Below are 25,596 nucleotides of genomic sequence, written 5' to 3' on the forward strand. Positions count from 1 at the left end.
CGCAGGCTGCTATCAGCCAGGTGTCCCACGGGGCTAGAAGGGGCATGGCCTGTATCACGCCTTAGCACGGCTCCCCTTAGGGGCTGCAATTTTGGAGGTGAGACCACCCAAATCCAGAATCTTTTCTCTCCAGAGCACACACATGGGAGTCTGCGGAGGCCGTCCCTGTGCTGTGGGGACAGAGAGTGAAGGGCAGTGATGAGAGCGCGAGGAGCGGAGGGAGTCTTCAGTGGAGGCAGCTCATCTGACAGCAGGTTTAACAACTTGAGATTTACATGTCAGGCTTCTGTGAGAGGGGAGAGACTGACAGTTGACAGGTTTGCATTTCCCACTTTTCCAGAAACTTATGGGGTCCCTGAGAACCTCCGTGAAGTGCGCTGAGATGTTTTCAACCTCCGCACTCTGTGAACGCAACACAAAAGCCAAGTTCCCGCTTTGCTTTTTTTCTAATATAATTAGGAACCGAGAGTATCATAAGGAGATCAACACCCAGTAATCTCTGAATCTTAAAACAACCACCACAAATGTCATCGCAGAATTAAAATAAAGTAATACCATAAGGTGCATTTTTATCTCACAGGAAAGAAAGAAAATAGCAAGCTGTCAGGCAGCACTCCACGCGTAGCTCAACAAGTCTCTCTCCTCTCTCAGGAGAATGAAAACTCTTGAGAGGCAGGACCTATGTCTGGAGGGTATCTGGGTCTCCTTCCAAAAGGGAAAAAGTCCCTGGCCAATAGCAGATGTTCAATGAATTGAAGCGAATGAGCATCTATGTATCCACATGAATAAATGCAGAAAGGGGCAAATAAGATACAGCCCCTTTCATCCACAACTCACGGTCTGAAGTAGGGGACACAGGCACAGTGCCTGGAGGAGTGACAAGGGGAAGGCCTGAAGGTGGTAGGTGACACGGGAGCTGGGCCTAAGGACTGAGCAGCATGTTTCCAGGCCAAAAAAATGAATGAGAGATGAGCATCCCTGGCAGAGACAACAGCAGATGAACAGACAGGGAGACACGGGAGGGCCTGCACGTCAGTAACATGTGATGTGCCATTAAAATCCGTCTGGAGCCAAAACATTGAAAATACTGATTGGGGGAAAAAAAAAAATAGACCAACAGGAACAAAACAGAAAACGTTGTTAGGCTCGGTGTGGTGGCTCACGCCTGTAATCCCAGCACTTTGGGAGGCTGAGGTGGGAGGATCACTCGAGTCCAGGAGTTCAAAACCAGCCTGGGCAACATAGTAAGACCCCCATCTCTACAAAAACAAAAACAGGCTGGGCACGGTGGCTCACGCCTGTAATCCCAGCACTTTGGAAGGCCAAGGCGAGTGGATCATGAGCTCAGGAGTTCAAGACCAGCCTGGCCAACGTGGTGAAACCCCGTCTCTACTAAAAATACAAAAAATTAGCCAGGCGTGGGGGCGCACGCCTGTCTCCCTGCTATTTGGAAGGCTGAGGCAGAAGAATCGCTTGAACCCAGGAGGCGGAGGTTGCAGTGAGCTGAGATCGCGCCACTGCACACCAATCTGGGCGACAGAGCGAGACTCGGTCTTGAAAAACCGCCCCCCCCCAAAAAAAAAAACAAAAACCTTGTTACTCACTGTAGTAAAAACAGAATTCCTTAAATTTTAATTAATTAATATTCTTTTTTTGAGACAGGGTCTCGCTCTGTGGCCCAAGCTGGAGTGCAGTGGTATAATCGCAGGCTCACTGGAGCCTAGACTTCCCGGGCTCAAGTGATTCTCCTGTCTCAGCCTTAGCTGGGATTACAGGTGTGTGCCACCATGGCCGGCTACTTTTTAAATTTTTGTAGAGATGGGGTCTCCCTACATTGCCCAGGCTGGTCTCAACTCTGGGCTCAAGTGATCCTTCTGCCTTGGCCTCCTAAAGTGCTGGGATTACAGACATGAGCTACTGTGCCTGGCCAAATTTTAATTTAAATACCACGTGTCCGCACACATAAAGACTGAGAAAACACACGATGGTGTTCAGTGTGCACCATATAACAATGAGCTGTTTTTCTTACATAACTGAGAAGAACTCTCCTTCACTCCGGTCAAGGATTTGAGAGCATCTCCTGTAATACTAAACTGCCTAGACAGAAAAATGCATTCAGTCACTCTCTCCCCATCTTTTCACCACTTCTTTTTTTTTTTTTTTTTTAATTATTATACTTTAGGTTTTAGGGTACATGTGCGCAATGTGCAGGTTAGTTACATATGTATACATGTGCCATGCTGGTGCGCTGCACCCACTAACTCATCATCTAGCATTAGGTATATCTCCCAATGCTATCCCTCCCCCCTCCCCCCTTTTCACCACTTCTTAAGCCCAAAGGTTGGCGAGATGCTGGGTCTGAGGGGCTTCCGAGTGAAACAGTGTCATGTATTTTGCCTTTTGCAAATAAATGAGTTTTCCCCGACATTATGTTGTCCAGGTAAAGAGTAACTGAAGTGACTCAAAGTAAATGTTCAGAGAGGGCAGGCAGGATGCCCTGTCCCCACAACCTTCTGAGCTCTGATCCCTGTGGCTAGACAAACGTGTATCTAGCACCTTCCATCGTCCAGGAGGGACCTGGTTCAAAGAAGGACAAACTCTGCACAGAGAAATCAATGCCCACTTAGAGCCCAGCATGGCAAGAGGCCTCGGGGCAGGAGGGAACTTCCTTGGGGAAGTGGGGTGAAGGGATAACATCCAAATTAAAGCTTGAAGAAGAAGGATGAATTCAGAGCAAAGGAGGAAGATGGGGAGGGCACTGCCCAGGCAGGTCAAAGGCCCGAAGGTGAGAGAAAGTGTGTCCTCTTTGCAGCACCAAAAACCACTCACTGGAGTCAAGGGGGCAGGCGAGAGAAGCCAGGGACTAGAGGCCAGGGAGCCCTCTGCAGCCCTGGGCTGGGGAATTTGGACTTTGGACTGAGTGCAATGGAGAGCAAGGAATACGGGAGCCATGTGACCAGCTAAACGGGAGTGGAGTGAATAATCTTGGTTGGAATGGAGGCAGGGTGGCCGTGGGCTTCTCCAAGCTCAGTCCCCTACTGAGTCCCCTACTGAGCCTGGGAGTCACTCCAGTCCTCCAAAGAGAAACCTACGAGGCTGCAGCTGATCACTCACTGGCCCTGTGTCTAAGCGGTCATCTGTTCCATGCTGCTCCAGCTCTGACGCCAGGACCCTACTTTTCTAAGAATCAAGGGCCTTCACAGTATCCAGGATGGATTCCTTGCTCCTGAAACCCAAGGGTGCCAGTGACCAGCCTCCTAGTAACAGCTGCTATTCCCCCTCAGTTCTACCCTCTGCCTATTTGAGCTTGGAGGGCTGTTGACTAAATGCCTTACCTCTAGTTAGAGGGACATGCCCTGAGATTGGCCTCAATTTGGACCTTTAGCCAAAATTACTGTAGCTCACCTGTGCTTCTTCCCCTTATAGGTTTAAATCCTAGCTGGAGACCTAAATATGGACTCACCTCACCTGATACCTGTCTCTTGAACAGGTGTCTAAAGCTTCTGCACCCATAGATCACCGCGGAATTTTAGTCCCAGCCTCTCCTGGTCTGGAACATCCCACCAAGTGCTGAGCTCCCAGGACTGACGGAAGGAAGAGGTGCTCCCACAGCCCCAAACCAGGCCTCATACCCTACTTTCTCCAGCACAGTCATGAGAGCCTCAAAATTACCCTCTGAGGAAGTATGATTCGTTTTCCTGTTTTGCAGATAAAGAACTTCAGGCCCAGAAAAACTGAATATCTTCCATAGGGTCACATAGCAACTGAAAGAGAAGAGCTGGGACCTGCCGGCTGCGATGATGGCAGAGGAGGCAAAGCCAGGAGGTCTTCATTCCAGCTCCACATCCGCAAAGGGATCTGGATGACCTTAGCCTTCAAATTCAAGTCTACTTAAAATCTACGCACCTGTTCAGACTGTTCTGCCAAGTGAAGGTTAACCTATATGAATACCAACTGCTGATATTATCCAACTTATTTGGAAAGTTCTAGAAATCTATAATTTTTTTAAAACTGCACCCATTTTTGCTTACATTGCAGAGCAAGTGTCCCACATACATGGCCTGGCACTTTTGCGGAGGCACTTGGAGGTGTTAGGTGAGTGTTCCTGGGCGACACAGGAAGTTAGCACCTGGCACAGATGGAGACAGATGTTCCTTATCCCCCATTCCCAGTGTGTTACATAATGTAACTCTCAGGTGGGGTTAATTTGGGAGAATGGGCCCCTCTGACTGTGAGTTCCACGCTGCTGGGAAAATGGGATGACTGTGGTGAACCATTGCAAGAGTGGGGAAAGGCAGAAACAAAACATTTTCATAAAGATTAATGTGCTTGGCTGGGGATGGTGGCTTGAGCCTGTAAGCTCAGCTACTTGAGAGGTTGAGGCGGGAGGATCACTTGAGCCCAGGAGTTCGAGACCAGTCTTGATGATACAGAGACCTCCATCTCAAAAAAAAAAAAAAAAACACCGCCAGATGCAGTGGCTCATGCCTGTAATCCCAGCACTTTGGGAGGCCAAGGCTGGCAAATCATTTGAACTCAGGAGTTTGGGACCAGCCTGGGCAACATGGCAAAACCCCGTCTCTACTAAAAAAATACAAAAATTAGCCAGGCGTGGTGGCGCGTGCTGGTAGTCCCAGCTACTTGGGGGCCTAAGGTGAGAGGATCGCTTGAATTTGGAGGTTGAGCCTGCAGTGAGCTGTGTTCACGCCACTGCACTCCAGCCTGGGTGACAAAGCCAGACCCTTTCTTGAAGAAGAAAGAAGAAGAAGAAGGAGGAGGAGGAGGAGGAGGAGAAAGAAGAAGAAGAGGAGGAGGAGGAGGAGGAGGAGGAGGAGGAGGAGGGGGAGGGGAGGGGGAGGGGGAAGAGGAGGAGGAGGAGGAAGAGGAAGAAGAAGAGGAAGAAGAGGAAGAGGAAGAAGAGGAAGAGGAAGAAGAAGAAGAGGAAGAGGAAGAAGAAGAGGAAGAAGAAGAAGAAGAAGGAGAAGAAGAAGAAGTGCTAAAATTTGGGCATTTTTGTTCAGCAGCTCTTTCACAGAGGAAGCAGGTCATAGCATAGCCAGCAATGCCAGGCAGACGTAAGACTGTCCACCTGGAGCCAGTGCCCCCAGCAAGCTGGAGCGCTGACTCGGGACTGCATCTCCATCTCTTTGGAAACGATGAGCCTGCTAAGGAGAAGCCTCCGATTTTCTTGGCGATGCACCTCTCCCTACTGCACTCCCTGGGCAAATCCCTACACAGTCTCCATTCTCTAAGCTCTGTTGAATACGCAGGCCACTTTTCTCCCCTGGAAACTGCTAAATGATTGTGGAATCAGTGGTCCACAAAATGAATCCCCCCAAATCCTCATTTCACAGGCACCCAGTCAATGCTCGGTAAACACAGATTGGGTGAAGGGCTCCGCTCCTCCCTGGCACTGGGTTTGACAGGAGTCATGTCGGGATTTGAGACCTGACATGCTCTGTGTAACTTGGTCTTGGCTTTTTCTCCTAAATGCTTGCTGACGCTTCCTACAAACCATCAAAAAATGCAGGGGGTGACGTTTGTCTGTCTTTCCAGCCTTCTTGTAGGATAGTGTCTTCCACGCAGGCAGATGCTCCTAAGCACCCCAACCCCAGCACCCCCTTCATCTGAGCAGCTGCTTCCTGACCCCCAACTGCCCGCTCATCTGAGCCCCCTCCTGGAAGTTTTGAGTTTAGGGCCAGAGAGGACAGGAGTCTGTCCAGTCTGCTGGTGGCAGCTGTAAGAGAGAAAGCTGGCCCGAAATGAAGAATTAAGCCAAAATGTGGGAAGAAGCACAAATAAGAGACGAGGAGAGAAGCATCCCGGAGCACTTGAGAGATCCTAGTTCCGGGCGTTCATGACCTTCTCATGGTCTGGTTCCATGAGACATCACAGTTCGAATTTCTATTGCTTGAAACGAAAAGAGTTCCCTTCTTTCTCCTTTTCCCCCTCTCCCATCCCCATTCCACAATACACCACCTTCCAGGACGCACATTATCCAAGAATCTCGCCTACCCCTGGTGCTTCTCGCCTATCTTAATAGGGCCATTCTCAAAGAAGACTAGGAAACACTGGAATTTTGAAAGATATGATGTTTCTCCCTCTGTGGCAAAAGCAAAACAAAGAATGCCCAGGTGTTGCCTCCAATGGAAGAGCACGGCCCGGAAGGGCAGACGACTCTCTGTATGACCTTGAGCAAAGCCCCTCGCTTCAGCCCCGCACAGAGAGGAAAAGCCCAACTTCCTCATCACATACATTCAGGGGAATTCTCTCCAGAAGCAAAGGATGCGTGAGTTCTTTGGAGAGGGGTCTGTATGAGCACACGTTTTACATGCCATTGTGATTCACGCACATGAACTAACTGCAGGGCAACCGCACGCGGCACATCAAAGCGCTAAAATGAAAACACAGGTGCAGACTCCCCTGGCTGCTATACTGTCAGTTGTCCTCACAATGCAGTATGAATACTGGAGGAATATTAGCGTATACTCAGTGAAAAAGAAGGAGGGAGAAAGCTCACCAGGAAGCCAATTATCTGGGACAAATTTCAGCCTTATCTGCCATGATAAGCCGGAGTGATGGCCATAATAACAGATATTTTTAGTTTGAGCTATCTACCTGGAGAATGATTTTTAACTATTTCTGACAGCAACTTCTGGAATCCTTAAGGATAGAGACCACGTTTAACTCATCTGGGTATCCCCAAAGTAACTAGCACATAGAAGATACGTAATACATGTCTTCTGAATGAATCAATGGGTGACCTGATGGACTAAGAGGTGATGGGTAAATGACAGGGAGAAGCAGGGAAAAAGTCATACAAGGACTGTGCTATACTCCACATCTCAGTGTTTTTCAGTTCAGGGAGTTCTGTCTGTCTGACATATGGCTAAGCATTCTCAGGGATATGAATGCAATAGGAACAAAGATTCCCACCCTCAAGTAGCCTAAAGACTCAGTGGAGGAGAAAACCTAGACCCATAAAGCGGTGATGGCAACAGAGTGGTGAATGGTTAATAGAAAAATCTGGGCAAGGGATGGTACATGATACAAAACACGGAGAAAAGAGGGGGCTCAGTAGGGGACGGGGGTGGGACATTGAAGGAAGAAGGCACTTAGCCAGATCTGGAAAAGTAGGTGGGTTTGGACACAAGAGATAGAGGGGTCCACGAAAAAAGGAAAGTAAAAGCTGAGGCCAGACAGGGAAGAAAGCCACGATGGGCTCCAGAAATGCTCCCTCTTCCAGCAGTGTCCCCACAGACCATGCTCGATATACTCACAGCACATCTCTTTAAACTAAAGCTAAAGTTCAAACATTTCTGTGGTCACTGTCTGGTGCTCTAGACACAGAATTCTCAATGAAATGGAATCACCCGGGTGCCACCATATAATCCGGGATAGGACTAACCAGCCCATCAGCTCCCAGGGTGCTGTCCCCGCCTTGGCTTTGGCTCTCAGTTCTTACTATTCTGGAGTAGGGCTAAAGAATCATGGTTTTTCCTCCCATGGAATTTAGGACTTTTTTTGTTTCTTTTGGTCTTTTCAAAGTCATTTTGAGTATTAATGTACTTTCATCGGTGTGCTTAGGGCAGGGAAACAAGTCACACGGCAATCCATATATAAAAATCCATTAAAAATATCCATATATAAAACAACACAGTGACAACCACAAAGCTATCTGAGATGATGAGGGAAGAGAGCCTGGGACTGTCAGTGGCAGAGGAGGACGACCAGCCTCAGCCTCCACCACAGCCTGCCACCCCACCAAGGCACCTGCAGCACGCCAGCCAGGAACATTTGCTTACTGTACCTCTTCTGAAACCAAAATGACCACATAAGGTGCCTATAGAGAGACAGTCTCATGCAGCCATCCAGAGGACGGGTTCCAGAGTTGGCCTTCATAGCCCACCTCCACCACAGACCAGGCATGTGATGCTGGGCAGATTCCTTAGGTCTGGTTCAGCTTCCTCCAATGTAAAAGAGGAGTGGTGACATGACACTTCCCACAGAGGTGTCATGAGGATGGAGCCTTCTGAACAGTGCTTGGCACAAGATGAATGGCTCATATGTTGTATGATTTGGGAAAGAACAGTAGAAACAAACATATGGTGTCACCCCATCCACTGTGAAAAGCGGTGTCACCTCTAGGAATTATTTTGCCCTCTCTGAATCTCCGTGTTCTCATCTATGGGCAGCACCTAACAAGCCCCTGCCTCCCCCCACTGCCCCACTGCCTACCTCTCAGGGCTGTATTAAGAATCCAGGGAGGCTGGGTGCGGTGGCTCACACCCGGAATCCCAACACTTTGGGAGGCCAAGGCGGGTGGATCACTTGAGGCCAGGAGTTTGAGACTAGCCTGGCCAACATGGTAAAACCCCATCTCCATAAAAAATACAAAAATTAGCCGGGAGTGGTGGCATGTGCCTGTAATCCCAGCTACTCAGGAGGCCGAGGCAGGAGAATCACTCGAACCCAGCAGGCAGAGGTTGCAGGGAGCCAAGATCACCCCACTGCACTCCAGCCTGGGCAACAGAGTGAGACAGTCTCAAAAAAAAAAAAAAAATCCAGGAAGATGACATAGGTGCAAGGGCATGGAAACTGTCAGGCCTTATACAGATGGGAAGGATCATCGCAACAGAAGGGAAACCAGTGTCATCATTCCATTCATTCCCCTAGTGCGATGGTAATGTGTCAGTTTGGCTGGGCCCTGGTATTCAGATATTTGGTCATATTTCTGTGGAGGTATTTTTTTTGGATGAGATTAACATTTAAATCAGCTGAGTTTGAGTAAATCAGATGACTTTCCATAATGTGGTGGGCTCCATCCAACCAGCTGAAGGCCTGAATAGAACCAAAGCTCACTTTCCCTGAGCAAGAAGGAATTCTGCTTGTCGGCTGCCCGCCTTTGGACTCCAGCTGCACCTCTTCCCTGCGTCTCCAGCCTGCCCGCCAACCTCCACAATCACAGGAGCCAAGTCCTGAAAATCAGTCAATCCCCCACCCCCACTCTACACACACACACACACACACACACACACGCACACACACACACCCTGCTGGTTCTGTTTCTCTGGAGAACTCTGGCTAATACACCTAGTATTTACTGAGCACCTATGACAGTTGGGCACCGTGTAGTGCTCCGGATTCAAAGGGGAACAAGAAGGACATGGCCCTGCCCTCATGGAGCTTACATTCAATAAGGAGACCCACTGAACATGGAATTATGCAGATCAGTCATCTAAAGGGTGATGAATGCAATGAGGAGAAACTTTGGGGGGTTACGGAAGCACACGAGGGGGCACCCAGCCTGGATAACCTGGTGTTGGGGAGGTTGGCAGGGAAAGCCTCCCTAAGGAATTGGCATTTCACCGATATCCACTGGTTGGACAGGAATCAGCCAAGTGAAGGCTGAGCAGATCCACCCTGGGAGCCTCCAGACAAGAGCCAGCTTCCTTCTGGGCTTCCAGCATCCATTCCTGGCCACACTTTCACCATCTGTACTTGTAACAGAGCGTGACGGCAGGGTCGCATGGCACGGACATGCAAATGCTGCGTTATTAGTCCTCCAGCACCTCTGAGCCCCCTGTAGGGTGCTACTTTGCCACTTTTCCACTTTTTATAGAATGTGGAACAAGGTAGGGGAAAGGCTGAGCTACAAACCCTGCTCTCTGTTTTTCCGATTTCCTATGATTAGCTTTCCATGGATTTCTATAAAAATACCTCCCAGCGAATATCCAATTGGATTTTCAAAACATTGTCCTTCACTGAACATCTTCTTGTGCAAATATGATAAAATATTTTCTTAAAATGTTTAAAACAGCCCATGTGCAGTGGCTCATGTTTGTAATCCCAACACTTTGGGAGGTCAAGGCAGGCGGATCGCTTGAGCCCAAGTGTTTGAGACTAGCCTGGCCAACATGGAGAAATCCTGTCTCTACAAAAAATACAAAAAATTAGCAGGGCATGGTGGCTAATGTGGTCCTAGCTACCTGAGAGGCTGAAGTGGGAGGATCCCCTGAGCTCAGGAAGTTGAGGCTGCAGTGAGCCGTGTCAGGGCCACTGCACTCCAGCCTGGGTGACGAAGTAAGACGCTGTCTAAAATTATATATTTACGTAAAACAAGGAGCAGATCAAATGCATGATGATGGGACAAAAATGACTGTCCCTCAGCTCATCATGGGCTAAGGCATTCCCCAGGGCCCTTTGTCCTGCTTCCCAAACTTGAGGGAGAGGGACACATGGCCAGGCTGCGGAAGGAAATAACCTTTGGGGAAAACAAGATTCTCCTTTTTCCTGTAAAAACCTGAAAGTTTCCAGTTATAAACTCTTCTGGGCTTCCTGTTTTGAGGCTCACAAAAAAAGAGCTTGTAGCAACTTAGTTACTAATGACAGTCAGTGTGTGTGGAGTTTACAAATTGGTTCCACACTGCCTGATCCCATTCTTGCTTCAGACCGCAGGACATACACGCCACTTTTCCAGCATGTGCCTGGCCCCCAGCAGCTCCTCCACCAATACTGACTGAACCAATCTCACTACATGGTCTCAGTTCTCTGCCTTTTGCCCCAAGCTGGCCTGAGCTGCTGCAGCCTAACCACTGCGCCGTGGGTTTTCAGGGTACATACAGAAAGGGTCCTAAATGTAGTGCCGATGCTGCTGCTAGGGGAAGGGGCAGCTGAGCATTTATGACAGGGTGCTGGTGAGGAGCCAGGGTTGGCCTGGGAGCAGCCAGGATGGAGCAGGCAAGAGCACTCTTTTGTAAGGCGTGCCGTTGTGATCTCATACTCCGGGAGAAAAGAACTCAGCGGAAACTGAGGAAGCCAGCATTGGAAAACAGACCAATTTTACCATCACCGATTTCAGCGAGAAAATAACTTTATTAGCTACAGCTGGAACAGAGCTCCACTAACGAATCCACCCAGCATTCACTGTTGTTGGTTAACAGACCTCAACTGAGCTACAAGTGGACAAAATTGGTATCTGAATCTTTGGTTGTGGCACAGAACACAGAGGCAGATTGAGGGAACTGGAAAAGAGATTTGGCAGGAAATTTGTCTCTAGCACTCAGTGCTGCTGTAATTGTTCTATTTTTGGTTGTTTTTCCTGTAATCCCAGCACTTTGAGAAGCCAAGGTGGGCAGATCACCTGAGGTCAGGAGTTCGAGACCAGCCTGGCCAACATGGTGAAACCCCCTCTCTACTAAAAAACAAAATTAGCTGGGCGTGGTGGCGTGTGCCTGTAGTCCCAGCTACTTGGGAGGCTGAGGCAGGAGAATCACTTGAATCCGGGAAGCAGAGTTTGCAGTGAGCCAAGATGATGCCATTACACTCCAGCCTGGGCGACAGAGCAAGATTCCGTCTCAAAAAAAAAGAACGTATCAGAATTATTCTCCCCCTCCATAATAATACATTTTGGTTCAATGAAGCATTAGAAAGGGATTCAAATATTTTCTATTTGATACGAACGATTCAGTAGGCAAGAACAGCATTTCCTATTCTGTTTGAGGCACAAAGGAAAACTTTCTAATTAAGTCAGCAGTTTGGACTCCCAATTTTTTTAATATAAAATATTTCTATCAATCCCATTTTAATGGGATAATTATAACAAATCATGCTTAACTTTCCTTTCATCCATTAACAAGAGAAAGACTATAGAAAGATAAGATGCTGGGAATGTTAGCTTAAAATATACCTACTATTTTCATTCTCCTGATATCAGTAATGGTCTAATTGTGCTGAGCTTAACTAAAATGTGGTTTTTGGACAAAGACTGATCAAAAGCCCTATTCTGGCATTATAATCCATCTTATTGCCCTTTGGTTAATTGAGACAGTGGCATTTATTCCAGAGAGAATTCCCTCATTTTGCCTCATGTTTTTATTCCATAAATCAGGATGCTAATTAGGAATTACAGGTATTCCAGGAGGCCCCAAGGCTGTCCACCAATTATGATAAAGGTTGCTAGCTTTTAAAAAGTCCCCTTATAAAAATTATCTTTCTTCTCCTCCTCCTCCTACACACTTACACACACACACATGTGCACACACATATACAAGCCTACCATCTCCATTTAATACCTTAAAATAGAGCCAGCAGAATTGAGATCAAAAGTTGCAAAATGGGGCTGGGCACTGTGGCTCACACCTGTAATCCCAGCACTTTGGGAAGCCAAGGTGGGTGGATCACCTGAGGTCAGGAGTTGACCAGCCTGGCCAACATGGTGAAACCCCGTCTCTACTAAAAATACAAAAAGTTAGCCAGGCGTGGTTGTGGGCACCTGCAATCTCAGCTACTTGGGAGGCTGAGGCAGGAGAATTGCTTGAACCCGGGAGGTGGAGGTTACAGTGAACTGAGATTGCACCATTGCACTCCAGCCTGGGCAACAAGAGTGAAACCCTGTTAAAAAAAAAAAAAAAAGTTGCAAAATGGGAGGAAAAGATTAAGAATCTCTTATTCAAATTCTGATTTACAGTTTTCCACAACAAATCATCTTTTACATTCAAAAGTTTAAACTTTTGTCTTCTCCCACATAAATGGGTTGACAAGTTAGTGCCTCTTGCTGGGCCTCAGTTTCCTTATGTGCAAAATGAGAGGACAGGACAAGATAGTCTTCGAGAAAGTTCCTCAGTGAGGGATGTGGACACTGTTTCCTCTTTGCCAGTGTGTGGCATGAAGCATCACCTTCTTCCTGATGTAAAACCCCGGGACAACTCGCGCCCTGGGAAGAGCAGGTGGAGTCAAGGACCACTGGGTTCTGGTCAGGTCTGTGTTTTCACTGTTTCTGCCTCATTTTCGCAGCTGCCTCTTTCAGGACGGACCCTACACAGTGCTCAGCGCCCCATCAAGACTTCACAAGAACTGTATAGAATTTTTTTTTGAGTTCAACCACATTGAGTATCCTTTCTGGCACTGAGCTGGCACTGAAAGGGTACAAAGATGAAAAGAACATGTTTCCTCCTCCCAAGAAGCTAACAACCTAGTGAGGGAAACTGAAACGAACATTCCACTAGAAACATAAGGGGCTGAATTCTAGCTTTCCCACAGATACGTCTTGTGGAGTATATGTACACATATCAGTGCCTGGAAGGCGTCATGTCCCTGAAACTTAAACAAGAAGATGTTCAGAAGAACCTGTCTACCCATATGAAGCGGGCAGGGGAAGTTCAGAGAAGTAGGAAATGCAGGATCTCCACGGAGAAAGTGAATGCTAAATTCTGTTTCTCTACTTGCACCCTGAAAGCTAAAGAACAGACCTGGGATAGAAGATAGGAAACTCTGGGCTACAGGACCAAACCTAATCGTTCCCACTCTTTGCAAGAATGGGGACTGCTAAGTTCAACAGTGGCATGGCGTAGAAGAAAGCCCCTGTGACTGAGGTCTTTCAGGTTTGCCCCAGAAATAGCATGGCCCTTCGGGCAGCGCCACCTGCGCTTCCGGAGCTCCGGGCGCCTGGGGTGGCGCTAGCAGCATACTGCGCATGTGCGGCCCAGAGGCTGGCGAAATCTACATCCGTGGGAAAAAAGAAACTGCGAAGATGAATGAGTCAGAACATTTTCCCCAAGCAGCCTTTCTCTTGAGATATTAGTTGAAGGAAGGCTCAAAATAAGAAATAAAGGAAGAAAGGGAAAACAACCACCACCACCAACTCTACGTAAGCTTAACTAGGGAGTTTAACATCACATGAGTTAATTTCCCAGAAGAGCTAACAATTTAATTTACAAAGCTATCAGGCTAGCTATAGTGATGAATAGGTATTATTTATGCCGTTCCCAACCCCTCCAACAGTGAACCAAAATAAAAGAGAACTCACAATTCGCTTTTCCCAACTTTAGTGTTTAAGAATGGAGTTGTGAGTGTAGTGGGATCTAGCGGGATCCAGAATCTACTGGGATCTAGTGGGACCCAGAATTATCCATCACATTAGAATACTTTATGAATACTTGAAGTAAAGATGTTAATTCTGGCTCAGATCTTTTCTCTTCTCTTTGGTCATGCATCAGGATGAGGAAGGACAGCAATAATAATGAGGAACTGGACAATTTGTGTAAATAAACCGCACCTTGGTGGGCTGAAAGGCATGAGATTTTCCCCTGGATATATTCTGGCATCACCTCCTGAACAAGAGAGAGCTATCCCCACTGTTTCTACTTGTTGACTAAGTGAATAACAGCTACCGAGTACCTTTTTTAAAAACGGTATTTTAGGGAGGCTGAGGCAGGAGAATCACTTGAGCCCAGGAGGTGGAGGTTGCGGTGAGCCGAGATCGCGCCATTGCACTCCAGCCAGGGCAACAAGAGCGAAACTCTGTCTCAAAACAAAAACAAAAACAAAACAAACAAAAAACCACAGTATTTTAATCTAATTTTGAAAATCTTGTTCTCCTCTTCCTATAAGCAGAATGTAAACTGAACAGGAATCTTGTCTTTCTCATACAGTGTCACGAGGACTTAGTAACTGAATGACTTCTACCCTAAAAATGCTAATACATCTGTACAGGAAAAGGGTCTCTGCTAAAAAGCACACATGGTTGTTTTATTATTTTTTTTTCTATGCTTAGTTTACACACCAAACAAAGGAGAGCTTAGAGTTAAGCTGAATCTAGGCAATAAAGGACCTAATGACATGAAATACATAGTGTCTAAGTGTGTATATATGCTTGTGAGACAGATTAGCAAATATAAGTTTTAATAGATGCAAAAATGTTGCCACCAGGTTTGAAAAACAGTGCTGAATAAGAGACAGATGACTTAAAATTAATGACTGAGGAGAACAGAGAATAATGGCTCCTGTTTTTATTGCATAAGAAAGATAATCCGGCCAGACATTCGAGTTTATTTCTAAACTGCAATTCTGATAAGCCCACCAAATTGCCTGCTTTGAGGCTGTACTGTTCAGAGAGGATAAATCTCCATCAAGCACTTCAGAAATACCCAGATGGATGGCCATGGGTGGTGATGGCCATGGGTGGTGATGGCCATGGGTGGTGATGGCCATGGGTGGTGATGGGGATTCACTGTTAACAGACACCCTACAGCCCTTCTTCTGCCCAGACGAGGCTAGGCAGGCATCCTAAGGTTGAGAAGCAGCATTTATGGCACATGAGTGGTGGCTGAGGCTGAACGCCCACCAGATATTTTCATGGGAGCTTAGAGTTTATGGAGATCAGGATACATCTTCCTCTTACTGTGCCAGAGCAGCCAACCAGTTCCTGTGTCCTGCCCCCTTCAGTGGCACTTACTACAGCACCTGGAAGACAGCAGGTCTTTATAGTGATTTGCTGAGTGAATCAAGTATGGTAAGCCCTCCTTGACCTATTCCCAGCTTAATTTTCCACAATTCCTCCTCCTGTTCTCCATTCAATTTTTTATGTTCTTTCCAAATTCTAGAGAGTCTGTTCTCTTGATTCACCTATCAGAATGTTCTGATATTACTCAAATATGTTTTGGGGGAAAAGGGGTAGGTGCTGATCACAGTTGTTTTTTTGAGGCATCCCTGGAGATTGTGAAGAGAAAGATGGCTCCCTTTCCCTCCGTGCTTCATGTATTTCCCTTCAGGGATTCTTCTGGGAAGAGGAGAACCAACCAACCTACAGGTTGATTGTCATCAATCCAATATGACTGTCACCATTACCATTCTCACTTTTAAAAATGCTGATGCACCATAGTGTGGCTGCAGAGCCATATACTTAGCAAGTCAAACAGATAACATGCTTTGCTCTGGAAGCTTCTAATCCAAGACAGAAAGCTCTGACATTAAGCTGTGACATACTAACAAATGAACCTTAAACATGGATGTTAATTAATTGTGCAAATAAATTTCATGAAGAACATTGACTGACTTAGGAGAAGGAACCGTTTTCAAACAGATTAGAAGCATCATTTACATATAAGCCAAATCAGTGCAATATAAATGGGGACTAAGCTGCTTTGATCCACTAATCATCTTTATCTGTTTATTAAGAATATCTCTATAAGACTACTTAGTAGCATAATTTCTTTATATAACTTGAAAGTGAGACAATCATTTTAAGCCTACAATCCTGACTTTTCCTTAAATCAGATTGTCCTTCATATTGGCCCAAATTGGTGAGCTTTCTAAGACTGACTGGAATAAAGCACTAAGTTATAAGTGGCATAAGGACAGGTGCTCTGCCTTGTCCATTATTTCAAACCTAAGCCTACTGCTCAGCACAGTACCTGACACATAGTAGGTGCTTCATAAATATTTGCTGTGGGCCGGGCATGGTGGCTCATGCCTGTAATCCTAGCACTTTGGGAGGCCGAGGTGGGCAGATCACTGGAGGTCAGGAGTTTGAGACCAGCCTGGCCAAGACGGAGAAACCCCATCTCTACTAAAAATACAAAAATTAGCTGGGTGTGGTGGCGCATGCCTGTAATCCCAGCTACTCGGGAGGCTGAGGCAGGAGAATCACTTGAACTCGGGAGGTGGAGGTTGCAGTGAGCCAAGACTGTACCACTGTACTCCAGCCTGGGAGACAGAGTGAGACTCTGTCTTACAAAAAAAAAAAAAAAAAATTGCTGTGTATCAGGAAATGCTCTAGGGGCAGAGGATCCTGAGATGGTTAGTGTGTGCGCACATGTGCGTGTGCATGCCTCATCTCCAAGTACATGGAAATTACCTCCATTTCTTCCCCCACCACGGCCACCAGAAAAGCTTTTGCCTCAAGAGGTGCTCAGTGGGCAGCAATGACTCCCTGGTGGTGGCTGGGAAGTGGGATTGTTGCTGGAAACAGCAGGGAATGGGAAGGAGGGAAGGGATGGGATAGCACACCTCCCTTCTCCCTCATTCTGTGTATCTATTCTTGGCTGTTATTCCCCTTCTTCTCCCAATCCTGACTCTGAAAAGTATGTCTTTCCCCACTGGACAAAGGCAGTTGGTTCCCAACGTTATTTTGCTACCACTGCAGTTCCCTGACACTCTTGTCTCCACCCCAAATTGTCAAGGGTCGTGTTTATCTAGTGACAGCCAGTAATACAGTAGGAAATAAAATGGCCGAAAGGTCCTGACTTCTTGCCCTGCTTCTGGAGTCATTGGAAAACCTGTTACCTTCACTGGGCCTCAGTTTTCTTATCTACTAAATAAGTTGCTCTAAATAAACTCATGAAATCCGTTCCTATGGAGGAAGACCTCCCAGGTTTCCAGAGGGAGGTGGTGGGTGGCTGAGGCCTGAGGGGCAGTGGTCGGGCTGGGTGACACAACACTCTCACCTTCAGGGCCATCTCAAGCGTTGGAGATTCCTGCTCCCCTCCTCCATTCTAGGAGGCTCCAGGTCAGGTTTAAATAATCAATCAACTTGCTTTTGGGAATTCAATCAAACTTGTCTACCTCAAACCCGCTGATTTATATATAGCGCCAATTATTTATGTTCTATATTAAACTCTGCTGTATTTCTTGGTGATATTAAAATATAAATTATGCAACAGAGAAATTGATGGAAATTTTTCCACATGGGTATAAAGAACTGCAGTTCCTAATGATGGTGAGATATCAGTGGAGGTGGAGAAAGCAGGAGTCTAGGAAGATGGGCCTTCGCTGAGGTCAGGGAGTTTGGCACCATATGGTAGGGCAGAGTAAGAGCCTGCTGAAATGGAAGAACCAGATGCTCTGTGCAGGAAGAGGCAGGGTCTTGGTAACTTCTCGTTTTTCCTTTTCTTTTTCTTTTTTATTGAGATGGAGTCTCGCTCTGTCGCAAGGCTGGAGTACAGTGGCACAATCTCTGCTCACTGCAACCTCTGCCTCCCAGGTTCACGCGATTCTCCTGCCTCAGCCTCCTGAGGAGCTGGGAGTACAGGTATGCGCCACCACGCTTGGCTAATTTTTGTATTTTTAGTAGAGACGGGGTTCCACCATGTTGGTCAGGCTGGTCTCAAATCCCTGACCTTGTGATCCACCTGCCTTGGCCTCCCAAAGTGCTTGGATTACAGGCGTGAGCCACCACGCCCAGCCAACTTCTTGTTCCAATCATGGTACACATTCTCTCCAACTGTCACGTCCTCCACCTCACTGTCACCCACGCCCCAGAAGCCTGAGCAGAACAGGAGGGTGGACTCAGCTGCCATGTGGCCACTGCTCAGATGGAAGCCACACCTTCTCTTATGTTCTGTGACCCCAGGCCGATGCCCCACTCCATGACACAGTCTCATGGGTGAACTCAGGGCTTTGATTGCATTTTGGAATGCAAATGAGTGAGAGAGATATCTTTAATATTAAAAAAAAAGTGTGAAATGCAAACTTTAGTTTACTAACAAGCATAACTCCTCATTGTAAGGCCCCTTACCTGTTGTGGTCACTACATATGGTACATCATGAAATCAGGATTGGACCAGTGTCCTTTGCCCTCCAAACTATTTTTGTGTCAGTGCTGGGTCATCCCACTGGCTGGGACACTCTTTCTGCTCTTTTGGTCCCTGGCCTTAGCACCCTGATGTCCTTGTCTCAGAATTCCAGGGAAGTCATTAGGGATAGAGGGAGAGAGGTCAGAGCCACCTGAAGATGCACCCACATCAACCCTTTTAGGAACCACAGACAAGGCCAGTACTGTAGATGGAGGAGGACGGTTTCTGATGTGCTTCATTTTGAGGTGCCCTGGACAGGGCTGTATTGGGGTACATGAGCACCCCAGGTTGGCTAATCATCTGGCACCTTTTCAAGGAGATACCACTTAAACATTTGCTCACACTTATTCAGAAGAGAAGTGAGGTGTGGCTTAGAGCACAGGAGGGGAAGGTGGCTGCACTGGCAGCTTGATTTCACTGTGTCCAGGGCAGTTCAGCTCTGGCACCGAAGTTCCAAATCCCTCTTTGCAAAACAAGAGCCCATGTACACTTAAAAGCAGTTCAGATGGTACATTTTATGTTATCTGTATCTTACCACAATTAAAAATTTAAAACAATGTAAAAAAGAATAGAAGATCCCAGCAGTTACTTGGACCCACCCTCCTTAGATGGCAGTGAATCAACCATCCACGATCACACCCGTGTGCCCCTGTGGGGTACCATGGCCCCTCCTCAGGGGCTCCCACCCACTGAGTCCTCTCCTGGACAGGAGTCCTGGTCCACACTGTTTTTTCCACCTGCTTCCATGTCCAGTGATGCTGGGGCAGGCCCTGTAGACAGCCCAGGCCGCCGCCCTGCCTCCTTGGGTCTTACTTTACTGCTGGGCCTGGGAAAGCCCTCAGCTGAAAACTATCTGTCCTTCCCACCACCAAGGAAAGCTCCAGGACTGGATGCTTCCCATCAGAGGAAGCATTGCTCTGTTCAATGTAAGTTTTTAAAAAATAGAGACACTCTGTGGCCCAGGCTGGAGTGCAGTGGCATGATCATTGCTCACTGCAGCCTCAAACTCCTGGGCTCACGTGATCCTCCCTCCTTAGCCTCCTGAGTAGCTGGGACTACAGGTATCTGCCACTGTGCTCGGCTGACTTTTAAATTTTTTGTAGAGACAGGGTCTTGCTATGTTACCCAGGCTGGTCTCGAACTTCTGGCCTCAAGTGCTTCTCTTGCTGTGGCCTCCCAAAGCTCTGGGATTACAGGTGTGAGCCACAGTGCCTGACCTATTCAATGTAATCTTGAAATTTAAACTCTTCTTGGGAAAAGTACCACAAGAAGTTAATACCTTCCCAACAAGGTGGTGAGATTGAGGGTGGGAGAGCATGGAAGGACACGGGAGAAACTGGGAAAGGAGAAAAGAAGAGAGGGTAGAGGGTGTAAGGGGAGACTCCAGAGAGACAGAGGCCTTCTGAGGCCCAGAAACCCAGGCATGACCATGTTTGGGTACCCAGGGGACTGGCAGTCTGCGATCTGAACAAGTAAAATTTCAATCCGCACAGTTTAGTAGTTGCTCCGGAGCTTCAGCAAGACTAGCAACACCGGCCAAATGAAGCCCAGGGCTGGAGTCACGTTAAGTCTGCAAAGGACCAGTGAGGTCGTGTGCACCACTCCTACTTGTGATAAAAATAAAAAATAAAACCGCCACCTCTTTCTTTCACTACATGTTTGTATAAGCCCTGGCTTATTCACCAATGATGAGTAAACTGTAAGTTACTTCACCCAAATGCTTTTCTCGGAAGGGAGAAAGAATTTAGAAATGACATTTAAAAATAAAGTTGTCCCAAGTGTAGCTGAGCAACAGCTTGTAAGCACGATCCTACGCCTCTTCCTATGCATCTGTAACAATTCGAAATCGCACTTGTTGGCTAGAAAGGCAAGACTGCAAACGCTCCTCACAAATCCCCTCGGTGGTCTGGTTCAAAGCACAAGTCAGGATTTATCTGAAGAGGAGGAAAAAACTCGAAAGTGTCACAGAGAAATTATGAGGCCTCATTACGTCTCATTTCTGTACCTTGTACTGTGGCTTCCCTCGGTCTCCTGCCCCCGCCTCGATATTTTGTGCCTTTGTGTCTTTTCTTTAAATGGCTACAATTCTGTCAAACAATGCAAAGCTGATTTTTCCCACCAAAAGCAAATCAGATCTCTTACAGTTTGAAGGTCTTAGCTTACTACTTAGTGTATGCAACCCATGACAATTTTCAGGACTTTCAAAGGAACTTCACGTTGCCTGCTTTTCTCCCTGGCACCGTCTTATTTTAATACATTGGAGCCCTCATTCTCTTCTTCCTGAAACTTGATCCAGAACCTCGCACAACAGGCAAATGGCAGGGACGGCGGATGGTCCTACCTTGCCCAGCCCTGGGGTGTCCTTCACCTTGTTGACAGCCCTCAGCAGACAGGGCGGGGCTGGGGGAGGGGAGGTCTGCAGAATTCCACTGAAGCTGGTCGCAAAGAGCGGTGGTTCGGCAGCAGAAGAAGTGGAAGGCCGATGTTTCTTCTTTTTAGAAGACAGATTTAACTTCTGGGCAGCTCTGGAGGGGAAAACATAAAAAAGGAACAATAAGGGGAAAATGACTGTACAATCAGATATGCTGGCTTACTTCGTCTTCTTTCTCTTAAAAAACCCCTCGTTCTTACTGAGGCCTAATCATTCCTTCTCTCCTCCTGCTCAGTGTCCTCTGTAGCAGTCCCTTACTATAACAGAGTGAACTTAACGAGCTACCCAATCATTTATACAGCAAAAGGAAAAACAACGCCATAAAATAGCAGGATTCTGCAATCACGATTTACAAAGAATTACTTGTTATCCACTAACATTCAGCTTAAGCAGGAACAAAGCTGGGCATCTTTGGGGATAAGGGCACCCGTTAAGTTAATCACTCCACAACTTCTCTGGCATAAACTCAAGTGCGAGAGACCTCATGAGCTAATTTAAAAACTCTAACACCTTGTAAAATCCAAACCAGTCTGATGAAGAACCATGTGGAGACCAGTCAAGGCATGCTATGTACAGGGCACCGGAAGAAAAACACAAGCCCCAGTGCAACAGGAAAAATCAAACTGGTTTTAGAAATATAACACCAAATCAGAAGGTGAACTCCTGCCAGGGTGCAGGGCGCTGAGGCTATGGGCTGCTCACGTAGATAAGAGGATATTGTGTGGGGAGGTCTTTAGATACAAAATGCAATTCATGGTCAAGTTCAAGGAGTAAGGGGTCAAAGAAAGCACTAAAGGGGATACAGTGTGAAGGCAGGGAAAGGTGGGAGGGGAGGCTGCCGGCATCATTAATAACACAGGCTGTTCCAATGACATCGTCCATCATTCAAGTATCCTGTAACACTTAAAACATGATCATCTTGGCCAGGCATGGTGGCTCACACCTGTAATCCCAGCACTTCGGGAGGCCAAGGCAGGCAGCTCACCTGAGGTCAGGAGTTCGAGACCAGCCTGGCCAACATGGAGAAACCCTGTCTCTACTAAAAATACAAAAATTAGCTGGGTGTGGTGGCACATGCCTGTAATCCCAGCTACTCGGGAGGCTGAGGCAGGAGAATCACTTGAACCCAGGAGGCGGACGTTGCAGTAAGCCCAGATAGCGCCACTGCACTCCAGGCTAGGCGACAGCGCGAGACTCCATCTCAAAAGAAAAACAAAACAAAACCATGATAATCTTATTACAGAAAAGAAGAAGAAAACAGGGGAAGGGGCAGTGTGAGGCAAAGGCATTTCACTGACTCTAATATACTCATTTCTGGATTAATTCTTCATGTTTACACACTAAACTCTTATTCTAAGAATTCTAATTTCCTCATCAAATGTTTGAAATGTTTGAGCTGCTGCTTAAAATGAAAGGACCACCCCGATTTTATTCTACTGATTAAAATCTTATAATGCATCCAATGTTCTTACCAGTTGCAGAACACATCACGAGAGAGGCAGGTCGGAAAGACAAAAGCAACACCGTTTGCACCACCTCTCCCTCCCCAACCCCAGTCTCCTTCAATGGTCTGGGATAGTTGGTTTTAATTCTGTATCATTAAGTGTCATGCTTTTGATAAATTCTGAGCTAAAAAAATTGCCACTGCACAAATATAGCAAATGGTGCTACCATTTCAAAGCTTAATTTTTCTCATCTGTAAAACTGAAAATCTATTTCACAAGAGTGAAATACAGGGGGATGAGATAAGTGAGGAATTACTGATTTTGATGGGAAGATAGCCTAAGTCACCCTATTGTAGGATGATGAGAAAGGGAAGGCACGGGACACTTTCTTTTCAATCAGTGAAAAGAAAAAACTAGGAATACTTTTTTTTTCATGATTTCATTGCTACCCTTCCTGACTTTCTTTCTAAAATCAAGGGTGAAATGGAATTATTCAATGACTAGTCATTCCTTTTGAAATTCTCTCCCTAAATGAACAGTGACTCATCCCAGGTCAGTCATTGGCACAAGGCATCACGTGGCCTTCTAACACCCACACACACCTCTGTTCAGTGATCTCTCCCTGCTTTCAAGCCAGCCTGCCTATGTCTCAGAGGACTAGAAGAAGAAGGAAGATAGTGATCTGCTAGGAACTAAAACGTGGTGTTTATCCATCTACATTCAGGGTTCCTTTTCACAGAGTAAAAAGGACCAGGCGATGGCTATGGTTCCCACTCCCCTACCTGCTGGGGTTCCCAGTCCACATGGAGAGACAGACAGGGGAAGGCAGTGATACTGAAAGGCAGCTTAGAATGGGCAGTAGCCTCATGGCTTTTTCCTTTTTCTTATCTCTGCCACCCAGGCCCACCCCACACATCCCCTGCCGAGGATAAAAGCAAGGATCCCTGAAAGTAAAGCATACCCAGGATATCCCTCCAAGGTTTCCCTCCTCCCTCTTCCTCTACAAACTTTCACGCTACTAGATCATTCCCAACAGCACATAGACACATTGTTATTTCTCTCATCTTAAAACATAAAACACAAATCCTTCTCCTGATTCTTCTTCCCTAGCCAGCTACTGTTGTACTTCCTCACCCATCTTGGCAGCAAAACTCAGGGAAAGTGTTGTCCGTGCTGGCCTTCTCCAGTCCCTCTCCTTCCATTATCTGTAAGCTCATTTCATTCAGGCATGTGTCCCACGACTCATCCGAAACTGCTCTTGTCTGGGTTCCCAATGACCACCATGATTGCTCAAGTTAATGGTTCTCAGCCCCATCTTGACCTATCAGAGCACTGAGTAGGTCCTTCCTCCTTGATACACTTTCTACTTGGTTTCTAGGACACCCTGGCCATTCCTTTCCAGTTTCCTTTGCTGGTTCCTTCTCTTCTGCCCAGTTTCTTAACGATGGAGGCCTCAGGGCTCAGTCCTTGTCCTCTTTACTGCTTCACTCAATCCCTCGGTGTTTTCTTCCAGGATCATGATTTAAATAACATCCTTAATGCCTATGATTAATCTACTTTTATTTCCAGCTTAGATACCTCTCTGAAACTCCTTATTTATGTATCTAATTACCTCTTCAACAATTCCACTTGGATAGCTAATAAACATCTCAAGCTTGCCATCCCTAAAACTGAAGTCCTGATGTTTTTCCTGCAAAGCTGTTACACATTCAGCCTTTCCTGTATCAGAAAATGGCAATTCCATCCTTCCAATGACTTCTTCAATGCTGACCTGTCTTCTTCTCACACATCTAATCCATCAGGAAGTTTTGTTGGCTAAAACTTCAAAGTAGATCTGTGGTCCCACCACCTCTCACCACCTTTACTACCATCTTGGTCAGAGCCACAGACTTCTCTTGCTGGATTTCTGCCACAGTCTCCTAACTTGTCTCCCATCTTCTGTACCCGCTCTCCACCTGCCTATTCACACAGGAGCCAGAGTAACTCTTTCAAGATCTAAGTCTGCTCAAGCCCCTCCCTTTGGCTCTCCATATCACTCAGAGTAAAAGCCAAAGTACTTGCAGTGGCCTACAAAGCCTACGTGGTCTGTCCCTTCCCCCCATATCCCTCAGACCACCTTTCCTACTACTCTCTTCTTTGATGATTCTGCTCCAGTCATCCTAGCCTCCATATACTCTTGGTCCAATCCCCATCTCAGGGCCTTTGCACAGGCTCTTGCGTCAGCCTGGAATGCTCTGCCCAGATGGAGACGGGCATATGGCTCACTCCCTCATCTCCTGTAAATCTTCGCTCATATGTTACCTTATCCATGAACCTACCTTGCCCATGATGGCAGACAGTCCTTTCCAAAGACAGCTGCATCCATGTGTCTCCCACATGCACTTCTTACAACCTGAGACTGATACTCTCCCCTTGAGAGATGGGGGTCTATGTTCCTTCTTGAACCCAAGCAAAACTCGGAAATTGCCCTGGCCAACAGAATGTAATGGAAGTGATGCTGTAGAGCTTCTGAGCTTTGGATACAAAAGGCAATAATGGCCTCTCCCTGGCTCCCTTTCTTGAGACACTCAACCTGGGAATGCAGCTTCCATGCTGTGAGGAAGCCCAGGTCACATGGAGAGGGTCATGTGGAAAAGAACTGAGGACCACAGAAGACAGCCAGTATCAACTGCCAGACATATGAAGGAATGAGCCTTTAGAGGATTCCAGATGCCATCCTTCAAGTCTTCTGCTTGAGGTCCCAGACATCATGGAACAGAGATAAATCACAGCCACTAAGTCTTATCTGAATTTTAGACCCCCAGAAACCTCGAGAGATGATAAATGATCATTGTTGCTTTTAGCCACTAAGTTTTGGGGGTAATTTGTCACACAGCCACAGTAAATAAAACACCACTCACTCCCAGACTCCTAATTTCCATTATCTTGGTTGTTCACAACCATGACACCTATTATCTTGTAACATAGCAGATGCTTTACTTAGTTACCATGTTTATTGCTTACTATCTGTTTCCTTTCTAGAATGTAAATTTTAGCAGGGAAGAGAGCTCACAGTATGTTTTGAGTGAATGAACAAAGACTACAGGAGCTGGGGATATTTAGCTTGGAAAAAAGAAACCTGGAGAAAGAGGAAGGAAAGAGTCTTTCAAGAAAGCTCTCTTTAAAGAAATGAATAAATGACATGTGGAAGTATCTTTCAAGCAAGGATGCCAGATACTTTTTTTGAATCTCAGAAGCCCTCGTGAGGAGAACAGTATTACCCCCATTTAACAGACGAACGAGCGAAGCTCAAGGCAGTTAAATCCTGAGGCCTTTCTGACCTAGTTTGAACATCCAGCTTCCTAGATGCTAGGTAGATAATCTTAGG

At 46.7% G+C, this 25,596-nt stretch overlaps 1 protein-coding gene across 3 annotated transcripts in view; it reads right to left on the reverse strand.

The window, feature by feature from the left end:
* KIF26B (kinesin family member 26B) overlaps positions 1-25,596 on the reverse strand; it is a 562,023-nt gene that overhangs the window by 152,268 nt on the left and 384,159 nt on the right. For all 3 annotated transcript variants that reach the window (XM_024246431.3, XM_054560800.2, XM_054560801.2), the window contains one exon: positions 20,695-20,878. In XM_024246431.3, coding sequence (XP_024102199.2) covers positions 20,695-20,878 — 184 coding nt within the window. The remainder of the gene's footprint in view (positions 1-20,694; positions 20,879-25,596) is intronic.

Source organism: Pongo abelii, chromosome 1 (assembly GCF_028885655.2).
Source record: "Pongo abelii isolate AG06213 chromosome 1, NHGRI_mPonAbe1-v2.0_pri, whole genome shotgun sequence".
Lineage (NCBI taxonomy): Eukaryota > Metazoa > Chordata > Mammalia > Primates > Hominidae > Pongo > Pongo abelii.